Source organism: Branchiostoma belcheri, unplaced genomic scaffold (genome assembly GCF_001625305.1).
Source record: "Branchiostoma belcheri isolate BF01 breed outbred unplaced genomic scaffold, Haploidv18h27 scaffold175, whole genome shotgun sequence".
NCBI classification, from domain to species: Eukaryota; Metazoa; Chordata; class Leptocardii; order Amphioxiformes; family Branchiostomatidae; genus Branchiostoma; species Branchiostoma belcheri.
Genome location: NW_017803213.1, coordinates 39,386 through 60,129, shown reverse-complemented (window position 1 = coordinate 60,129; position 20,744 = coordinate 39,386). Strand labels below are relative to the sequence as shown.

At 44.2% G+C, this 20,744-nt stretch overlaps 2 protein-coding genes across 5 annotated transcripts; one reads left to right on the top strand and one right to left on the bottom strand.

Moving 5' to 3' along the window:
- Window positions 1–1,701: 1,701 nt before the first annotated feature.
- Window positions 1,702–8,016, top strand: LOC109467120. Its single transcript, XM_019765052.1, has 12 exons — window positions 1,702–1,869; window positions 2,961–3,139; window positions 3,469–3,703; window positions 4,082–4,278; window positions 4,489–4,644; window positions 4,839–4,983; window positions 5,259–5,408; window positions 5,700–5,867; window positions 6,142–6,254; window positions 6,466–6,565; window positions 6,883–6,994; window positions 7,285–8,016. Exons 1-12 carry the CDS (start codon window positions 1,812–1,814, stop codon window positions 7,325–7,327), a joined length of 1,656 nt encoding a protein of 551 aa, XP_019620611.1. The 5' UTR covers window positions 1,702–1,811; the 3' UTR covers window positions 7,328–8,016.
- A 31-nt stretch (window positions 8,017–8,047) lies between these two features.
- On the bottom strand, window positions 8,048–19,907 carry LOC109467119 (major facilitator superfamily domain-containing protein 4A-like). 4 transcript variants are annotated; one of them, XM_019765047.1, is made up of 13 exons: window positions 19,240–19,907; window positions 15,084–15,481; window positions 14,730–14,741; window positions 12,661–12,838; window positions 12,322–12,339; window positions 11,748–11,996; window positions 11,273–11,405; window positions 11,066–11,128; window positions 10,548–10,642; window positions 10,116–10,289; window positions 9,640–9,858; window positions 9,274–9,394; window positions 8,048–9,050 (listed from the first exon to the last, which is right to left on the bottom strand). In XM_019765047.1, exons 2-13 carry the CDS (start codon window positions 15,455–15,457, stop codon window positions 8,887–8,889), a joined length of 1,800 nt encoding a protein of 599 aa, XP_019620606.1. In that variant the 5' UTR covers window positions 15,458–15,481; window positions 19,240–19,907; the 3' UTR covers window positions 8,048–8,886. The 4 variants fall into 4 exon arrangements, with proteins under 4 accessions (XP_019620606.1, XP_019620607.1, XP_019620608.1 ...); XM_019765048.1 differs by lacking the exon at window positions 19,240–19,907 and adding an exon at window positions 17,179–17,271; XM_019765049.1 differs by lacking the exon at window positions 14,730–14,741 and having other exon boundaries at window positions 19,240–19,906.
- Between the last annotated feature and the right edge of the window lie 837 nt (window positions 19,908–20,744).

Sequence of the window (20,744 nt, the reverse complement as noted above, 5' to 3'; positions counted from 1 at the left end):
CACCGGAGTTTGTGCATGTGATAGTGTTCGTACTCAATATTCGATACTCAAGTATGGGAATTTGAGGCCCTTTGTTTAGTGATGGAAGTAGATACGTCGCAGTTTAAACAGTTATCATTTAGGTCGTTAACAGAAAAATGTTGGGGTAGAGAGGGGGGAGGTGTAAGGTAAATAATTATACAAATGCTCGCATTTACATATTCACTGTGACGGTGACTTGGTGTTTCTAACCTCTGTTAGACATGGCACAAACGCTTCGTACGGGTGTTTGCAAAATTATTACCAGTACAAACTCAAGATCAGTGCTCTCTTTGCCTGCTTGTGATGTAATGAGCTATTCGTTATATGGTTCGGATAACAGCGCTAGACCTCTTTTGTGGACTTTGTGGAAAGTAATAGAAATCGGTCAGTTAGGATGGTATAGATGGTCTGTTGTCTTATCATTTTCCCCAATCTTTTATTCCCATTTGCTCGGCCCACAATGGGGTCTGATGGTCATAAGCTTAGAGGTGGCGGAAAGAGCCTCTCTGGGTAAAGTGCAGGGGGTATGTTTATAGTCCATGGATAGTTTCGGCCACCTGTTACACAAGCCTACAGAAACTTTAGCGGGGTCGCTTGCATGTATAGATAGGGTGATGGGGTTTATCAACCTTAACCCTCTCCCAGCTAGCCTCTGTTGATATTCAATACAAACTGTTGCCTGACAACATCCATAGTGGTCGGAGGGTTAAAGCGAATCAATGCTAGCCGGTGTGTTTTTCAGTGTGCTCGGACAGTTTCGGTCACGCCCTCACCGAAACTTTCGCGTGTTTGCATAGGTTTGTCCATGCGATGGCATTGATAACATCGACGCGTGTATTGATTACGAGGGAAAGAAAACACTGCTTTTGTTTAGCCTCCTTCGCAGACCTCTGAGGTGGCGGCGTTTTTTCGGATGGTTTTGCCGTAGACTTCTGAGCTCGAGGAGGCGGCGTTTTTTCGGGGAGCGCCGAGTGACTGCAGGGGAGAGACGGTTTACCCGGCAAAGTCCCTCGGCGGCAAAACCGTCCCCGCGGCATAACACGCGTCGCTTCCCGAAAAAAGATTACCTCGCCACCTTAGAAGTCTGCAAAGAGGCTAGCTTTTGTTGAGAAATGAGAGAAAAAGATACGCACCAATGTTCGCACCCAGCAAGCAGCGAAACTGCTACAACTTGAGATGTTGCCGTGGGTATTTTATACATTAGAGGACCATTGATTAACATTAAACACCCGAAAGGTGAGAAATGCGTCGTAAATAAGAAGCCATTTGAAAAATAGGAGATGCACATCTCTTTTCTTCTTCCTCTCTCGCACAGGGGTTATAATGGTTGCTCTAGTCGTTACCATCCACAAATCTAACTTTGTTTGGCTACAAATATAAGTAGGCAGGGGCAGGGGAAAGGAATAGAAAAGAAACAAGAGAGCGAGAGAGAGAAGGAAAAAGAAGGAACGAAGAAAAACACTGTAGATTTCTCAGAAGAAGAGCTTATCATTTGATCTGACATGGATCTATATAAAGATCGGCGGTTTTTGTTCTTTGATGTTGCATGTTTCGGAGCGACATTCTCGTGTTTACGTTGCCAACCTGGCTCCTGCCGATACTTTTGTGTGCCGGCTGGGTTGGGTTACCGAAACTATGGAGGGTCCTAAAGGTCAGCTGTAGACAGACTGCGCACGCAGGTATAAAAGCAGGTGCGCTGTTGCGCCGCACCGCCTTCTCACGGTAACAGCTGGGAGTCGACGTCTGCGAGCGTGCTCAGACATTTTACCTTTGCACGAAAGCGTTCCAACATGGCAGTCGTGTTTAGATCAGCGTTCTTCGTGTTGATAGTCCTCATGTCAACGCAAGGTAAGCTAAGGGTTGTTATTGTCTGTTGGTAACCGCCAGTCTCTCCCGGGCTGCAGGCGGGGTTTCTGCGGCTGTGTTCACGGTAAGCTTCTACCCCGCCGGGCCAACTTAGCTTATAATTACCCCGATAATTTATTGCCTGGAACAATTAACTCTCGTTGCTACGTATACGGGTTTCCATCAGGGGGACTGAGGCAAACTTTCCTCGGGGACATGCCGACCATTGAGCTGAAGTGGCCCGTATAGGCCCTGGAATCAGCCTGGCATTCAGGTTACTTTGCTCGTGGCTCTCCGAAAAAGCCCTCTTGCTGACGACTGCTTGCTGATGAATCTATGTCAGAAACACCTAGAAAATTTCTCCGCTTTCATACAAAATTGATATCAATATTAATAGCTGTACAGTTTATTACCTGTTTATCTTTGGCGTCAAAAGATACCCAATTGATTGCATACATTTGATGCTAGCGCTAGAATAAGCGATGAAGAATATGTGTTGGGCCTTAGATCTGCACCATTGATTATTCTTTGTGTTAACTTGAACCTTGGATCACGGTCGAGTGCATTGTTTTCACAGGGCCAAAACCTGGCCGTTGTATTGGCAACGCAATTTTAGATGATGATGTTAATGGCTATTATAAATTTTCGTGAGTACAGGCGTTCTAAATTGCTGTCTGGCCTACGAAACTTAGGCAACCATTAAGCATCAGTCATTGTGTTGATGTTTATTTTTCTTATCAGTAAGTGAAACATTAACGTGTGTCTACTGTGTGAGTGACATTTTATCACCTTGGATCCGCGCCAAAGTCGTTCCTTACAATAACGATTACGCCCAAACCTCGAAATTTGATGAATAAAGTGTTTTCTCGGCTCTTTGCTATATCTCCCTGTATTCAGGGAAAATAAAATAACATAGAAAATTACCAAATTAAAAACAATGTAAAATTCCAAAAGGTCAGGGACAGGAAATGCCTTTGGTCCGGACCCAGCTAGCTATATAGGAGATGGACATGCCCTAATACAAAGTACTTCGCGGAAGTCTGAAATCTCAGATGTCGACGTCTTGTTCATGTTGGTTTCTGCATGCATGTTAGTCGCCGGCCAGAGCTCCACGGCTAACCTAGAGGCCCTACTCCGGGACCACTTCAGCACCAACCGCCACCACGTCACCAACATCCTCGGCAAGATGGCGGCCAGAGACTTCATTTACGACACTTGGAAGGTTTACGGCATGCAGGTGTTCCTGCACTACTTCCAGACCGCCAACGTTGTGGTGAGTGTGCGTGCGTGTGTGTGTGTGCGTGTGTGACACAAACGTCATAAAAATGTCTTCGTGGACAGCAAATCCACGTCAAGCATACTATCAAGCACGCAGGCGAAGCGTTGCCTTGAATCTATGTAGACCAATCACTGAATTTGGTACCTTCAAATTCGATGACCTTGATGTGGCACTACGCTGAAGTCACGTGTCCACACATGTACGGTCACGTGCGTCATTCGTCCTGAAGGAGGCACTACTGTAGGTGCGATGAGTTCAAGTTTTCTTGCGTTCGATCTAAGAAATGAATATATTGTATGTATGTAATATGCTATATTCCGCAGTACTCTGCCTCTAATGTCGTTGGGCTGTGGCCGGGCCGCTACACGGGGACTGCGGCGGACAGACCCGTCCTGCTGACCGCCCACTACGACACCATGCGCGACACCCCCGGAGTGGACGACAACGGGTCCGGCCTGGCCGCCCTGATGGAGTCCGCCCGGCTCATCACCTCACAGCCCTGCCTGCAGGACCACACCGTGGTCTTCACGGCGTTCGACCTGGAGGAGTGGGAATCAGGTAGGGCCTTACAAAATTCATTTTCAGTTTATTTCGTTGTTAGTTTGTTGACAAGGAGACAAGACTGGCTGGCTACGCACATGCATCTGATGCTTTCATCAATTTATAACTTCAAAAGTAAAACAGCATGTTTAACAGTGTGGATCATCTGATCAAGGAATGTGGGCTTAATATCCCTTCCAAAAGTGATTGATTACCGAGAAAACTAAATAAATCTGGCTAAAACGATGGGCAGCGACGCGCACAGCGTCTTTCCGTTAGAAAACGCTGCCATAATTTCACCTCGGAGTGAAATGATCATTAAAATTCGAAAAGAGTCAAATCGGCTTGATGAAATAAAAGCATGTTCTAACATTAAATTACTACCTACTATTTCAGGTTCCGCCCCGGGCGTGGCCTGTACCCGGCTCGGCTGCGGCAGCCGGGAGTTCGTGAACGCCATCCTCCTGCCCTACCTCCATCAGACCGGCGTCTCAACCGCAAACTTCGGCGGCGCCGTCGTCATGGATACCATCATGAACTACAACAACAGCCAGGGAGCGCAGTCCATCCCGGGAGGCCAGGTGTTTGGAGCGGTGAGTTCTAACCGTAGCCTAGTCCAAGCTGGTTCCATTTAAAGCAGAAATCAGGGCTATTTACACTACTAACACGAGATTTGAAAGTCAAACGCAGCCTGAAGTTTGCAACTTTTCGAAAGGTGTTTATTTCTTACATTCTTATCTATACACATTTATTTCCTATAAGAATGTCTTTATGTTCCTCGTTTTCTCTTATTTCGTACACAGACGCCTGGATTGACCGACGCGTACGCCAGCATCTCCGGCGGAGGCTTCAGGGGGAACTTCCTCGCCACCATCTCCAGACAGCCGTACGACTCCCCGGTACTCAACACGTTCAACCGTCGGTGGGCCGGGCTCAGCAACCAGCAGTACAACATACAGGTCAGCTCATCTTTTCATTTATTGATTTGGCTGACGTACATACCGCCAAAGTTGTTTAACTGGTGGATAAATATTCATAATGGACAATCTCGGAATTGTACTACTATACTGTCATATTTAACTGTATGTATGAATTCGAAAGTTATGTTAAGAAAAGACCCGATCCGAACCCTCGAACCCTCTCACCGCTACAGTCCCTGGGAATCCCCATCAAGGACCTAGTGCGGGACCTGGACGGGAACCCGTACGCGGACGTTTACCGGCAGCTCATCCGCGGGGATTTCTACAGCTTCTGGGCGGGAGACCCGGACCTCAGGGCCTTGTTTCTAACAGACACAGGTATACGTGTACTACACATTTTGCAATGAATCTTTGGACTGCGGTACCGGTCTTCAAGCGTCCATGTCGGGGTGTAGACAAGGGTTCGATCCACTGAATTTAAGCCAGTACTAGTGTGCTAAATAATGGACCGCCAAAATCTTCCTGGAGCACTCCTGTGTCATTACGGTCGACGTTTTGTCTGTTGCCCTCGCCATGCTGTGAGGTTGTCTTGAAAATGGAGTGTCCATGTCATATACCTTACCGTGTGTGTGTTGTGCTATGTCCCGCGTCAGGTAACCTCCGCGGCGGCATGCAGAGTTGTTACCACCAAGGCTGTGATGACCTCTCCAGGGTCACTCCGGAGCGGCTCAGTTTCCTCCAGAAGACCACGGACGCCGTCACCGCGGCGCTGTGGGAGCTGGCCAATGGAACAACATGCACAGGTAGTCTAGGAATCCATTCCTTCCTCCCCTTTCTATTCTGGAGTACACCCCTTTCTATCTTCTCCTCGAGTCTTTCTTCTGTAGCTTCCTCCAGGAGAGATGGGACGCCGTCATCGCGACGTTGTGGGATCTACCTAACGGCACCAGGTGCACAGGTGTCCTCTCATCCTCTCTCAATCTATTTCCCATTGCCTCCTTGTATATGCTATGCTTAGATCGTTGTCATATCTTGCATTTTACCATACAGGCAAGGAGTGTATACTTATGCCGTAATTTTCAATTCATCAACAGCCCCAACGAGTGCAGTTCCCCAAGACTTCAAGACAGGTCTGCGCATGACCGGAAACCTGGTGCTTCCCTACGCGCCGAACGACTTCCGCTTTTCGGTTACGTCATACAGCACCACTGGAGTCGTCATGGCAACGTTCTCTAACGACACTTTGACGCTCAACCTGGCAGGTAAACAATCATTTCTTTCAATCTGTGTAATTCAGGGAGTTGCTAAGACGTGCAGATTACCGAGCAAAGTTAGAACAAGATTGGAATGACGATTTGGTCTTTTATATTCTCAGATAGTATTTTTCATTAGAAAAGTTCACATGGATATTTAATCTTTGTTATGTGGTCTTACAACCTGAGCATAAAGTTACTAGTATATCTTGTATGATCAGTGTTTGAGCAAAATACTCATGTTTTAGAAATGACATTTGACTGAACCTCCTTGGACTGACAGGTCGCTTCGACGACAAGACCCTCCAGTTGACATTTCGCCTGTCCGAACCGACGAATGCGTTTCCGGGTCAAATCGACCCGCTACAAACAATGGCCTGGGTCATGTCCGGTCAGGTCAGTATGGCGTCATATGTGGGTCAACTTTCACGTCTCTGTACTTAATATTGTTGAAAAATAAACTTTTGAAGTGACTGTGTAGCCTTTTAGAAAAATGTTTTCACTGTTTCCTAATACAAAGGCTCGACTAGTCACACAGAAAAAACTGCTTGACATGTCTATGCTTGCTTTGTACTCGATGTTTTACTCATTTTCTTCTGTATTATAGGTGATGACCGTAAAAGGAAGCCTCTTCTACACTGGAGAGGTGCAGGGCCTTTTCGGACCGCAGGGGGGCGCTGTGTCATTCGGGTTCATCAGTTCGACAGGTAGAGGCCCCATTTCCACATTATTGGTCATCAAGATTATTGAAGGGATTTCTTATGGAAGACCTTGAAGCTGCTTGCAAGGTCATTTAAATAACTGTAAGATTAGGAGGTTATCAAAGAGTGCTCACTGAGTGATCTGTCCTTTCGGGGCGCATCTACGGTCTCTGCAGGAACTCGCCTTTGTGGAGTCTCCGCTACATGTAAATAAGATTAAGTGTGATGACACATGCATGTAAGTTAGCTTTTGGTCTATGGTTGATGCCCTCGTGGATTGGCCACATTACTAACTACCGTATCTTAAAACTGTTGTTGTGCAGGAAATGACACATCTGGTCAAGGCACGTCCGCCCTGTCCATAATTTTCTTCGTATCGTCTGGAGTCTTCTTCGCCCTGGCCATCGCCCTGTATGCTTATACTATTTGTAAGACGTAAGTATGAATTAAAATCTAGCATAAGTAGTATGCCGCAATTGTTTGCAATGATATTTCTGTCTATTCATTTGTCTTCGTTTTTTTTCGAACAACACTACTAGTATTACGAAAACACCACACTTATTGACAAGAGAAGTGGATAAGAGAGGGTTCATTTTCTTGCCTTCATCGCAGGTTCATGGATTCAAGCCACATGTAGCTTGATAAGCTGGCACCCCAAATGGGGCACAATCTTACTTAATCCGTCTACTGAAATAAAACGACTTTCTTTCTTTTTCATCTGGCAGGAAACGACTGGGGGAACCTTTCAGTCAGGAACAACCAATCTGATCTTTTGACTTCAGAAAGAGAAAACATTGAGGAGAGTAGAAACAGGAATACCTGGATAAAGTTTGAAATGATAGTCATATTCAATTTTCCCTAACATGGAATTCTACGAGGATCGCCATTTTTTATATATATATCATTGATTGATATACGTTACTTACTTCTAACCAAGTAAAGTATTTCAGAATCAAATACGTTTGAAAAGACAACGTACGTGTTTACGTTTTGTGTTCTGTTTGTACATCCGCTTCTTTATTCCCGGATTTACTCATTGATACAATGAAAAGATTCTGAACAATATTCCATTGAAGTGTATATCTTGTATAGTTGCAGTTTGATTACAATCACGTTGAACTAATAGTGACTGAATCTATGTTTGTATTGTGACTATATATAGTGTAATTATTGTCCGCCATACTGGATGGTTAGCCTTGGAAGTTTAGATTCTTGTAGAGCTCTTTTGGTGCACAAGATAGCAGCGAAAATAACAACTCAAGAGATCTATTTACATACACGAGGCTGCATGTTTTTTCTATAACATATTGCATTGTAATTTGTAACTTCGTTCCAGCAGCAAAGATACAAGACTTAAGAAAGTTAATTCTGGTCGGTGTTTTCTTCTCTTCAAATATCTCATACGCACTATATATATTAGGTATAGTATAATAAATTTGTACACTCCATCTACTTAATATTTGCAGTCCATTGCCACTATTTTTCTAGCTATGATTGTACATATAAATTATGTATATTTCAAACATCAAACATTTAATGCTAAACACTCAATATAGGGGCTTGTTTACGTAACGTCACTTTCAGATTTACTCCGCATGGGGCCGTTGATACCTCGGCCAGAAGGTTGTGCACCATTTCGATAGACCGACATTAATTTGATTATATTTACTTGCAATTTTCATATGCTAAAATACATCGCCCCTCCGTATATGTTACCTATGCATAGTCACCATGCAACTTTCCTCACATCTCGCCTAACAAACTAGAACTAATATAACAACGAACTCAGACACCAGTGCCGTAGATTGACAGTTTCCTCTGCGTATAATCTTTTTTTAGTTGGAAGATGTGAACGATTTATATCATACCATAGCTAGATTCTGCTGACAATTAAGTTGCTTCCTCTGCATTCTAAGATGGCAATTCTATTTTAAGCCAATAGTATTAACTAAAACGCGTATCATCTCACGCATATCTATCTCTCTCTATATATATATATTTATAAATATGTCGACAAAACACGCACCTTGCCACCCTGGAAAGCCTGACATTCTGACACTAGCTAATTTAACAGCTTTCTGTCTGGCAGCGTAACCCTCTGGTCCTACCCATGTCTTTTCCTCGTCTTGTGGTCATTTAAGTCCTTTTTTCATTGGTGCAGTACAAGTAAGAAGACCAGTCAAGTATACGATCTCCCAAAATGTCCCCAAAACGCATGGAAACAACAAAACAAAACAAAACAAAACGAGTTTGAAGAGTACAACAGTCTATCATAAGCTTGGTACAGCACATACAGCATTTCTAAGACGGCGCTCCCTTCACCTTCGTCATGACCCAGACTTAGGTCCGGTGGATGCTGGAGACTTGGGCAGACTTTCCAGCTCGACTCTATCGTCCATGACGGTGTAGTACGACGTCGGACCCTTGTTCAGAAGCGTGTCCCGTTTGGAGCAGCACCACCGACACCACCAGTAAGGGTGCGAATTCGACTCTGCAAACAAAAAAGAACGCGTAAAATGAGAACCTTGGTTTTGTCAAACGGCCCACTGAGTTCAGGGCGAGTCATAAAACCTCCTTTCCACTAGACAAATTGGATTCTGTGATCCTTGATTCAATAATTGTAATGCATGATTTAAAAGACAACGAAACTGATTGGGTCACTGTTTTGCTAATATTATATGAAATAGATAAAAAGATGCATAGGTTAAACTTACGTTTTTGAGTTCCGCCGGAGACAGAGGCGTAAAACCACAGAGTGCAGAACACGATCATGCCTAGCGCGGCCACCACACAACAGGACACGACGAAACTCGGCGGTCCGTACCATACAAACAGCTGGAGGGGCAGAGGAACGATTAGAAGTTTTAGTATACTAATATATATGATGAAACGCTAGATAGCCAATGGGACGTAGCACTAAGGTGTAATGAGAGCCACACTACTAGTACTTCTTGCACGTTTAAGAACCCACCCCCACTGTTATCGATGACTGAATATGACACTTAACGGCTTACATTATGGCCATTTACCAGTACTCGGTCTAATACGCGATGCAAACAAGCAAACAAACAAACACCCACCCTTCCCACCAGGACAGGCAGAACCATCTCCCCGGTGGCCGCCCCGATGACCAGCGCGCTGGTGATCCCCCCGGTCACGCGGACGTTCCGCTCAGCCATCGCAATGGACGATGGGTAAATGCTGCTCAGGAAGAAGCCAAAGGTCATGGCGCCGGCGTACAACGCCATGGGGCTGTGGGGCATGCCCAGAATCACCAAGATGGCCGCCAGACAGCCAACCTAGATAGTTGAACAGGAAAGAGTCAACAAGCAGAATGCAAAAGTTCTAACAGAATTGGTACTTTTTTCACTCACTCACTCACTCACTCACTCACTCACTCACTCACTCACTCACTCACTCACTCACTCACTCACTCACTCACTCACCTCTGTCATTCAAAAGAAAGCAAAAGCATGATTTGTATTTGCATGAAAGTTCACATGGTATACGATGTGCTAAAGCTTTTCAATCTGTACTAAGTACGAACTCTGTATACCAGATTACACATGAGCATGGCCGGGGGCTGCAGCTTGGTGGCGATCGGGATGGAGACCAGTCTGCCCAGCGCCAGGCTGCCCCAGAACGCCCCGGTCAGGTACGCCGCGTACTTGGCGCTCAGGTCTACCTTACTGATCACGGCGTACGCGTAGATCCAGCCTGCAAAGGCACCCTGTAGAGAAAACAACGGACTCAGACGGACTGCTCAAAATGGTTACACCGCAAAGACACCACTATGTTCCGACAACTGTAACGATATATCGGAACCGTATGGGTGTCGGAAAATATGAAATATGGGTGTGGTGTCCTCTATCGGAATATGGGACACATGGAAGACTATCTCAAAAATGCTTTCAGTTTGCAATTGTCCGATGACTGTACGACGTAGGTGGCCGGGACATTAGGTTATTATGTAGAAGAAGGTACCAACCTGTATCCCGTCAAACAGGAACAGCAGCGTAGCCGTTAACATGGTGACGATAACCGTCCGAAACTTTCCTGAAGGGATATCCTTTTTCTCATCACCTGGGAGAAGAAACAAAATACTTCTGTTGTGTCGGTAAAATATACATTTTTACGTTTTACTCTAAGATTCCCAGTTCTAGGCAATATCGCATCAGCTTAACCCGGACGATGGACGAGATCGACTTCAAAGCACCTTTGACCCTCTCCTGACGTCACGTTTCCGAAGGCTGATGCATTTTAGAACTGAGTAGATGACACACCAGCCAAGTAACCTCTAAACGACACCTTACTAGCCTGTCTTCTGATTGCCGCAGTCTAATGCATTATGTCTTTTGCATGCTGGCACCTTAACGAGCAAATTTTTCTGTGTACTGTATTCCATCCACTAGAACACCTTGCGAACCAGAGATTGTCGCGGACTGCTCTATTTTCACACCCGAACCACCTTAAATCTCTGTGCGCGGGTTCTCAGAACCAGTTTACCTATCAACGTTCCTGATTCATCCGCCCCTTCCTGTTCACGTTCAAGCTCATGTTCACCAGACACTAAAAGTCAAACATTTTATCAACATTTGAAATATGGGATGGCGTTTAAAACTGAAAAGTAGGATCGCTCTCTTAGTACACTACAAATAGTACATCAGTATGAGGCATCTAGTACCAGTAAATTAGTGTCTTCTTGTGACTTACCGATGTCTTCGTACCCTCTCTTGGACTTCATGATGTCTTCCTTGACGCCGTCGCGGAGGAGCAGCTTGCCGCGGTGCTTCCCGTCGTTCCGCTGGTAGATCAGCAGCGACATGATCGCAAAGGCGATCGGAATCTGGGGAGGAAACAACGAGAGGAAGCTAAATCATCATCGTCATCATCCACTGGGTTCTGAAGCTGCAATCTTAGGAACGTCCTGTAGCTGCGGTCAGTCTTTCTTCATTGTGCCTCGCAAAAGACAATCGACGATTACATGAGAGAATTGTCGATTCATCACTGTATGACAGTGGCCTTGGTAAATTTTGGCATGAATTTTTCGGGCACGTGACTCAAAGGAACAGATGTACCAGGAACCCGAAAAGCAGGCTTTACGGTGTTGTATTCAAAGTTTAGCCTGTCAACAATGTCTGTTATGTGAACTGTACATGGCCTGTGGTAAACTGTACAGCTTGCTCACGTTTAAGCCGGCCATGATCCAGAAGGCGTATCGCACTTCAGTCTTGTGTATGGCGTCCGCTAACGACTCCGCCTTGGTGATGTTGTTCATCCCCGTGGGGTCCACGCCTTCGGCCGGCATGAGTTCGCGGATGAAGGAGTCGTTGGAGTAGGTGACGTTGAGGAAAGTGTCGCAGTCTTGGTCCAGGATGAAGGGTTCGGCTACCATCGGGCTGATGAACGCGCCCAACCCGTAACAAAAATGCAAGGCCTGCGGTAAAACAAACAACACCATGGACGTTTTCATATGAGATCGTTAAGGTTCGATGCTTTCAGACAGGACCTGAATATATTCCTTGCATTATGGTGAAGCTGCGACAAGTATGCGGTACCAAACATACCCCCATATTCATTAGAACACAATCGCCACCGACATTAAGGCCAACTGCTATTTTAGAAGTTCGTTGTTTCGTATGGCAAGATCTATTGACAAAATCGACAAAATCTTGCTTGTGTGTACGTCTGGAAATACAACTGCCTGAGATTGTACCAGACGGCGATCACCTTCGAGTGACAATCAAACGACATGGACGTACCTGAAGGAAAGGTGACACCTGTAAAGAAACAACAAAAGATGATATGAACACATGGTTGCTTCAGAAAAAAATGACAGGACAAGATAGCTATCTGTGACAATATATAAGGCCATCAATGGCTGATAACTGGGCGTTGTAACTGGATTAGGCTAGTTGTCATTCTGCCATTATTTTACCTTGTACAAATTGTCCCTGTTTTAACTTACTGGATATCTAGGAAATTCAATAGACCTTATCTTCCACATTTGTGCTTCCAGGAACTGGTTCTAAATCCCATATTTGTGCATTAAGGAACTGACTTTACCGTTGTGTGCCCGTAAAAAGACCCTTTTTACTTACATCGTGTGAGTATATTCTAATGAGCTGCACGTTTGCCACGGTGTCGATGCACCCCATGGCCACGCCCATGATGGCCAGCACCATCGTCAGGATCCACAGGCTTCTGCACAGGGGGATGACGGACAGGGTCACGCCCACCGTTACCACGGCAACCAGCAGCGTAGGGTTGCCTGAGAACCTGTCAATCAAGGAGGAAGTGTAAAGAAAATGTTGACCATGATTGGGTGAGAGTCTATCAATCATCAATGAACCCTTTATGAAAAGTATGAAAACGGAACATCAATGAAAACCTTAGGCTGGTAGGCTCGAGAAATATTCATCAAAATAAAAAAAATTAAAACCAGAAGACAATGATGTATGGAAGTGTCAGCGAAGTTGTCAATCAACACTAAACGTGAGAAATTGTTGTTGAAACTGAGACATGACGCCCTATCAATCAAACTAAGTGGCAAAGTGCTGTCCATCAAACTTTCAAGGTTCTTCAATCAGACCAATATGCCATTGTCTAGAATTAGAATAGAAATTCTGTCGATTAAAGGTCATAAAGTTTTCAGTCCATTCATCAATAATCAACGTCACTTAAAATTATATATGGTCTCCTTTTTACTCTCACTTTTGAGAAACAATAAACGCTGTTACAGAAGGGCCAATAGTCCGTGATTAACGATAAGGGTCTTATCCATAATGCCGTGTGGGATGTTGACAAGATTGCCAGTTATCAATCCCCACATGCACGATTTGTCGTGACTTGTTATCTCGGCATAGGCTGTAAACAAACTTTTTGCGGTACGCACGGTATAATGCCAGAAGTCAACATTTCTTTAAATTTTAAAAACCTGTCTCGTGCGAGAAAGTATGATACGCAGGTATATGAAGGCATGAACGTGTGCCTTTTGTTCAGCTTCAATATTGACAAGTTAACTTGCGATCTTTACCACTACTTCGTGAAGTTTTTTCCTCAGTTCCTGAAATCATTTGCTGACTAAAGACACGTGTCAGCATCTTTCCCTGACCCTGTAGCAGGAAAAGAGCGCTCTAATCAAAACATATGCCACCTACAGAACCCACTATTCCAACATACTAACCCAATGAAGGTTATTAATATGATTATTTCCCAGAACATTAGACCCATATCTTCCCCCGTCTCACCCGAGCCTTTCTATCTCTGTCCATCTCACAGGTCACACATGTTGTACTTCCGCATATTGAGTAAGAGTGATGACGATGTCACTGTGGGGCCGATAATTGTACCCTGTGGTACACAGTCCAGGTTAACAGTCTATTCCCAAGCGAGCTGCTTTTCAGCCAGCCAGAGTTCTATAATTATTTGTATGAGGGTTCATATTAGATAGAGATCTACATGACTACAAAAGATAATAGTCAGCATCGGTGCTCTTGTGTTGAGTAGTGTACAAAACGAAGGCAAATATTTATTGTTGAAATTGTTGAAAGTTAAACAATTCTGATGCGATTTTTACTTTATTTTGTGTTGCGATGTTAGATGTTATGATTAAGGAATTCGAATGTCTGTGGCATTTCTTTCATCGAAAAATGCTACAGAATTTTAAACACAGACTGCTCAGATTTGATACAACCCCTCCATTCGGTCCTATTTCAGCCCTCCTTTGGGGCCTTGTTTGAACTATTAGTACTTGCCCAAATTACGGTGATTGTCCCAATCGGTGATTGTGCCAGTTAATTCTGCCACACGCCCCTGGAAAATGTCACTGACTGACTTGTCTAAAACTTTCATCGAACGTACATACATACTGGATACTACATACATACAGAATACTTGAAAAATATGAAAATCGCTAAATGATACATATGTCCACATCGCCATAGTTAGTAATGCAATGACCCACATGCAGGATGCTATAAACGGGTATAATTACGAGGGCGTAACCGGGCAATGGCCAATTACTTTTCGGAGGTCAGCTTTTAAATAGCGGAGTTTACTTTGACGTCATTTCAAAACGTCGCTTCCAAATGGTCGACATTTTTGCTTCGGTATACTAGTATTTATATTTATGTAGGTCATGGTGAAAGAGAACTTGACACCAACTCACCTCTTCCCAAGACTAAGAGTAAGCAGCAGGGAGAGACAGAAACATAGCAGTTTGTTTGTAAGCAACTTGAAAAAGATATCATCGTGTAAACATTCAAACAACATGCATATCAGTCAACAAAAAAGTCCTCCTTAGCCATAGTCCTGTAAGTATGACTTGTACTACTACATGTACTACAGTTATGAACACATTTCCAGGTGATAGGGCTAAGAAAGGTAAAAAGTGGTCTGACTGAGCATGTCAACACCTGTCCGTACATATGCCTAACTTTTCTGTCGCTTATATCGGTGGTGAGAGAATGAAACACGCCATCACTCAAGATTGTAACCAGTCGCAGGTTAGAAATATTCCTACCTTTCCACCAGGAGTCCTCCGAATGTAGACCCCACCAGGAGGCTGAGAGACTGTGCGAAGAACGCCCATGTCATGTCACCCAGACTGCTGCGGGTTAAACAGCCCAGGTCCAGGAGAGTTGGTCCCAGGAAGGCCACGCACATGCCGAAACTCAGGAAAACACTGCAGTACGTGAACGTGCTCTGCCAGTTGTCCTTTAGCCGTACCGTTTTAGGTCCGGGCGATTTTGCGTCCTCCTCCTTGCCCTCGGCTTTTTTCTTGCCGTTTTTCTCCGGCGGGACGCCATTCTGTCGGGCGGGCGGATGCGACGCCTGGCCCGCCGATACGGGAACGTTCTCCCCCTCGTTTCCCGGGCGTACCGACCCGTTCTCCATGGCTACAGATCGTCGTCAAGCTTCCTACGGAAAAGAGAGCAAACACACTAAACATTCCATCGTACTACTGACTAACTGCGGCACACTCTAAGTACGCGCTCTGGCGTACATAACAGATGCCAACTTTCCCAGAGCCAATCGATATTTGATCCTGCAGGCCGCTGGGGGTGGAGGCCAAGTTGTGAGGGTCCTTCATTCCGACCCGAGCTCACCAAGCAAACATTCGTAACATGTTACACAGGGATAGCGCCGGGGACATGCCCGTCAGACCTTGTTGTGGTTCAGATACATGTAGCTCTATAACATGGCTGAAAATTGTTGAGAATAATACCGTTCTTTACCATGCAAATATCCGTAATGAGATGTAAATGTAGCTATGTCGATCATGTAGTCACTGCCATGCTAGTTAGCACCAATGTGAAAGCATTTACAAGAGTAAGAATTACTTTAAATTCTTTATCAATATGGTAGATTTTGTAGTTATAGATCAAAACACAGTTAGCCTTTGTTTCTGTTTATATCAATTCTCTGCAGTCTCTTCTGGATATATAAAATTACTTCAAGAAGTGCTGATCTTGCCACAAGCGGTACAGACATCGGTAATTTTGAAACTGGGACAAGAGACCAGCCATTAATCAGTCCCGGGTGACCAGACTAAACCGCGAAACACAATTTTTCCCTCTGACCCCGACCCAGGATAATGTGATTTGTCGGTCGGGGGGACAGTCTTAAATCAATTGTCTGGTCTGCGTCACTCTCCCATTTACAGGTCTACTACCAAAATCAAATGTGAAATTAAAGGAGGGATTAAACAAAATCTAACCACCTCGTCTTCAGGCCAACCAACGCAGATATCTTATGACCAAAACGTTTGTTATCATCACATGATGATAACGTCATCACCGTTTTGAAATGTCAGTGCAGTGACTTTTTGTGAAATGACCTTTCCTGACTCCCGTCATCAGTGAGCCGTGTGGCAGGTTTGATGCGCCTTAGGGCACAAAGAACAATACTCAATAGAAAAAGAAAAACTAAAAAGAAACCGTACTTTCAGGATAAAGGAATAGTTAATTCCCACTACAAAAGTAACAAATGATTTATATCCACCTACCAGGGATTCGAACTCAGATTCGAACCTTCAAGTCAACAACCTTAACCACAAGACCACCTTGCCACCTTTCTTGAGTAAAGTAATCGGAAATGATTTAGAGCTCACACAGCAGCTATCCAGGTTTCATGGCTACAACCCTTGACGCAGCTCCCCCCCCCCCCCAATATAAGCTTGTGTAAATCAACATACTGTAAACACTTGAACTGCTTCTTTGACGGAACAAACGGGTTCCATAATTTAAGTTTTCCGTTATAAACATCTATGACAGGTCGGATTCTAAGCGTACTAAGCTTTGTAAATGAGCTTAACAGTCCGATGTATGGTTTATGCTGGTCTTTCAAGACTTAAAAGCTACAAATAATGGAAACTGAAGGCCTTGTTGATACAAAAAGTCAGGAATTTCATTTTATGTTTCTAATGATTGCAGAAGGTTTGTCATCTGTAATACAATTCAATTGCAAGCAGCATACCAACATGTAAGTTGGTGTGACAATCGTTTGTGCATTTCGTAGACGGATCTATCACAGAAAACAAACATGAGAAATTGGTTGTACAGCCGGAATTGGACAATACCCAAAAATGACGTGTACAAAAAGACATGGTAGAGAACCTTTTGAGAACCTTTTTCTCCCTGTCTACGCTTGGGCGATGCCTCCTTGTCCCAGTGCGTATACACCTGACACTATCACTGTACCGGCACCAGTCTGTCACCATGACGAGATAAATCTGATCGCCAGGCCGCCTACCGTCACAGTTTGCCGCCCGTGTCTACTGGTAAACATCACCCGTCACCTGACTCTGCAGATCTAAAAATATCAGCTAAAACCGTAGAACACAAGCATTCGAGACTTCTCTCTTTATTCTCTTTATTCCGATACCCTTTAGTCAAAAGGCTAACCTTATAGGATTCATTAAAAAAACATACATACAACAAATAACATAGTAAAAACAAACAAACACACACACACACACACACACACATATATATATATATAACAAAAAGATATTTACACTATATACAAATGAAGGAACATAATCTACAAACTTATCAAACTTATCGATCGGCGTACGTCGTAAAAATTTACTCTCTTAAGATGTATAAATTAGTCTAATTAGTTACTCTGTGGGACAGGCCCGGTAGGATAGGTACGCAAAAATTATTAAGATCCATTCATATCTGTTAACAATATTGATGAAGAACAAACCTACGAGCTTGAAACCATAACCATCTCCACGGGGCCGTACATAACTGGACAGGTAAGTTTGTCACAGTCCAGAGGACACACCTGAGGGCGCCACGTCCAATATAATTATCTGGACAAAAGGTCCGTTCTCAGCAAAATGAGTAGGTTCAACCGCGTCACGTAGCCACTCTTTTCACTCGGCACATTAACGTGACACAGGCCGCTTCAAACAAAATATTTTGCAGCGTGGCAGGTGACAAAACGTGACGTGGCGCTCTGGATTTACGTTTCCGTGTTGACTTCCACTTATATATAGTAGAAAACAACAATTCGTGCAGTCGCTTAAGCAGCTCTTGGGCAACCCAGAATAAGGACTATTAATTTGCGCTTTGTTGATGAACAAGATATCAAAACTTGTCAGTTTTTAATTTGTTTAGCAACAATAAACAAGTCTATTTATCGTTGTCATCATGAATCGTTTATAAATACTTTCATCCTTGTTGCTTGTTATTCATGTATTGATCTTATAACAGAATCCGGCATGTTAAAGTATTGGTTTCTTATCTTGGTCTCGGCCTTGTACATATTCTTTTCTAACTGCTCTGTGTGACCTGTGCATTCACTCGTCTGACCCTTGAGTGCTGTATGTGATTGAATTGTACAGCGACAAAAAGAACTTTCTCACAAAGTTACAATGTTGGGTACTTGTACCTTGTTACCCCTCGCCCTGATAGCTATCCCTGTGTATCTAAGTAACGGCAACACTAGCGACGTCTCCTCTAAGCACGAAGTTCTAGAAGGTTTTGCCAACCAAAATAGCGACAAGGTATTCAAGATACCATCCTTGACTTCACTCATAATAATGCCACCAGCGTAACACTAAGGTGTAGAGCACGGTCTGTGAATAGCTTTAGCAGGTCGGTAGGAATTCTTGTGACATAACCATGGACTAGAGGAAATTTCGGTAACTCCCCAGCTACACCACGAATTGATAAGTACTGTATTGGAGTCCATTCATAGGTCTTGAGGAAGGTAACTGTGGAGTTACTAAAATGTTGGACAGGTACACTTCCTCTACGTGACTCAATAACATTAAACTTTCCTACTGTAGGCCGAGGTATTGTACAATTTTTCATCCTTCAATACATAATGCCGAGTTCCAGACACTGAGTCATACCTACGTAGTATTTTTTGTTCCTTAATCATTGATCCTTCCAGGAAATGTTATAATCTGTTATCACATTGACTGTTAAATCTGCGGTCCCTCCCCCAGCTGACGTCAGAGTGAACAAGATAGACCAGCAAGTCTTCGTCCCTGACCTAGCGAACCCCCTGGGTACGTTTTTTAACCGTACAGGAGTAGTCTACACAGGGCGCGCCTGGTCTGCTTACAGTACATGCAGCTTTTTCTTTGCGTTTCATTTTACTAGATTGCTTTACTTAAACATGCATTGCATACTTTTTATACGATGTACGAAGATACTCACTGCTGAAGGCGGTGAAAGTTTGACAAGTTTTTCCAGTTGCAGTGCCTGGGTGTCGGTATTTCGTATCGGAGTCGGCAGGAAATGGCTCTAACAGCCTTCAAGTCCCGGCATAGGCGAACGCCATGACTTCGCGTTGTTCTCTGAAGTCCACAACACTGCTCCAAAAATGGGTAAAGCTGTCAGAGTGAAGTAATCCTAGAGCGTGTCGTCTTCTGTTGACGCCACCACCGCCATCTTGTACTGTACTCCCAAGTCCCCCCGGGCAGATTCTGCGCACACACTTACTTGTCGACGTAAGTCGCAGTTGGGCGGGTACCTTAAGGCACTACGCAACAACAAGCGCGTACCGAGAGACTTGTTCAACGGGGTTGGTAGGCTGTATGCACCAAGCTTTGTGTTTGCACTGACCCGTGCTTCGGGCGCGGGGAGCTATGCAAATGGAGCAGGAACCGTGTCAGTAAATTGTCGCTGTGGTGTGTTTACATGTGCGCAGAACCGGCGTACGTACAAAAAAAAAAGGCGGGAGGCATGACACAAGTCAAAAAGAACAAGCTATTCATTTATAACCCGCTGTTGTCACTTGATATGCATGATGCACAGTAGCAGCATTTGTGACAGGAAGACACGATCATATTTCAAAATACTTCGGCTAAATCCAGTGGCTGTTTATTTGGGCCCAGAAACGTGACGACAAGAATCAACACAAGGCTCAGTGCGGCACGCTGAGAATAACTTAAGACGAAAGGGACTCACAATCTGAGCAGAAATACACTAACACTGACTACCTTCTTATGAACACTGTAATTTGTACATCAGGTTGGTAATTCACTGAATAGAGGGACTGTTACACAGCAAACATGTTTTATTCTGCAGGCGTTTCGGTGACCGTCCGTCTGTTACCGTCCTCAGGGCAATTGTCTGTAAGAATTGCCCTGAGGAAGGTGACAGAAGGTCACCGAAACATCGACTGAATAAGAGGCTTGGTTGTGAAAAAACAGTCTCTTTATTCATCAACTATAACCTCTAAGCTTTGTACTACGTATGTCGAGGGCCTTAAATCTTTCACCAGCAGAGCTACTAGCCCCCTTGTTTATGTCTGCATGCTCAGCTGCATGTATTATTTCCCGCTCAGCCTCGCGCATGTTTGCCTTCACGGTTTGATGCCGGAGACATAGCTAATATTCTTGTTTGCACTTAAAACCTCATTTTCAGATCGTACCCATGTGCCAATGCTAATACCTTGTACATCAATAAGGCCATGTCGATTTGATTATGTGGATGACATCCACGCGCGCATGAATTTTCGGCCGTTTCCAAAAAAAAAAAGTTTTCAACCATACTGTAAATCGTACAAAACAGTTGCAAAATGAGCAAAAATATACCGTAAGTTACAACAAAATAAGTAAAAACTATACCAATGTCGTAGAATGCCAAAATCAAACGAAAAAAGACGAAATTATAAGGAAATGAACTTGAAGATTAGATTATTCGCCAAACCATATTCT

Excerpts from the sequence above, each read along its gene's own strand:
- LOC109467120 (XM_019765052.1), top strand. The coding sequence starts at position 1,812 with ATGGCAGTCGTGTTTAGATCAGCGTTCTTCGTGTTGATAGTCCTCATG. Across the intron at positions 6,566-6,882 it reads CGGGTTCATCAGTTCGACAG|GAAATGACACATCTGGTCAA; the intron begins GTAGAGGCCCCA and ends GTTGTTGTGCAG. Across the intron at positions 6,995-7,284 it reads GCTTATACTATTTGTAAGAC|GAAACGACTGGGGGAACCTT; the intron begins GTAAGTATGAAT and ends TTCATCTGGCAG.
- LOC109467119 (XM_019765047.1), bottom strand. The coding sequence starts at position 15,457 with ATGGAGAACGGGTCGGTACGCCCGGGAAACGAGGGGGAGAACGTTCCC. Across the intron at positions 9,395-9,639 it reads TGCCTGTCCTGGTGGGAAGG|CTGTTTGTATGGTACGGACC; the intron begins GTGGGTGTTTGT and ends CTGCCCCTCCAG. Across the intron at positions 9,051-9,273 it reads CTCCGGCGGAACTCAAAAAC|AGTCGAATTCGCACCCTTAC; the intron begins GTAAGTTTAACC and ends TTTTGTTTGCAG.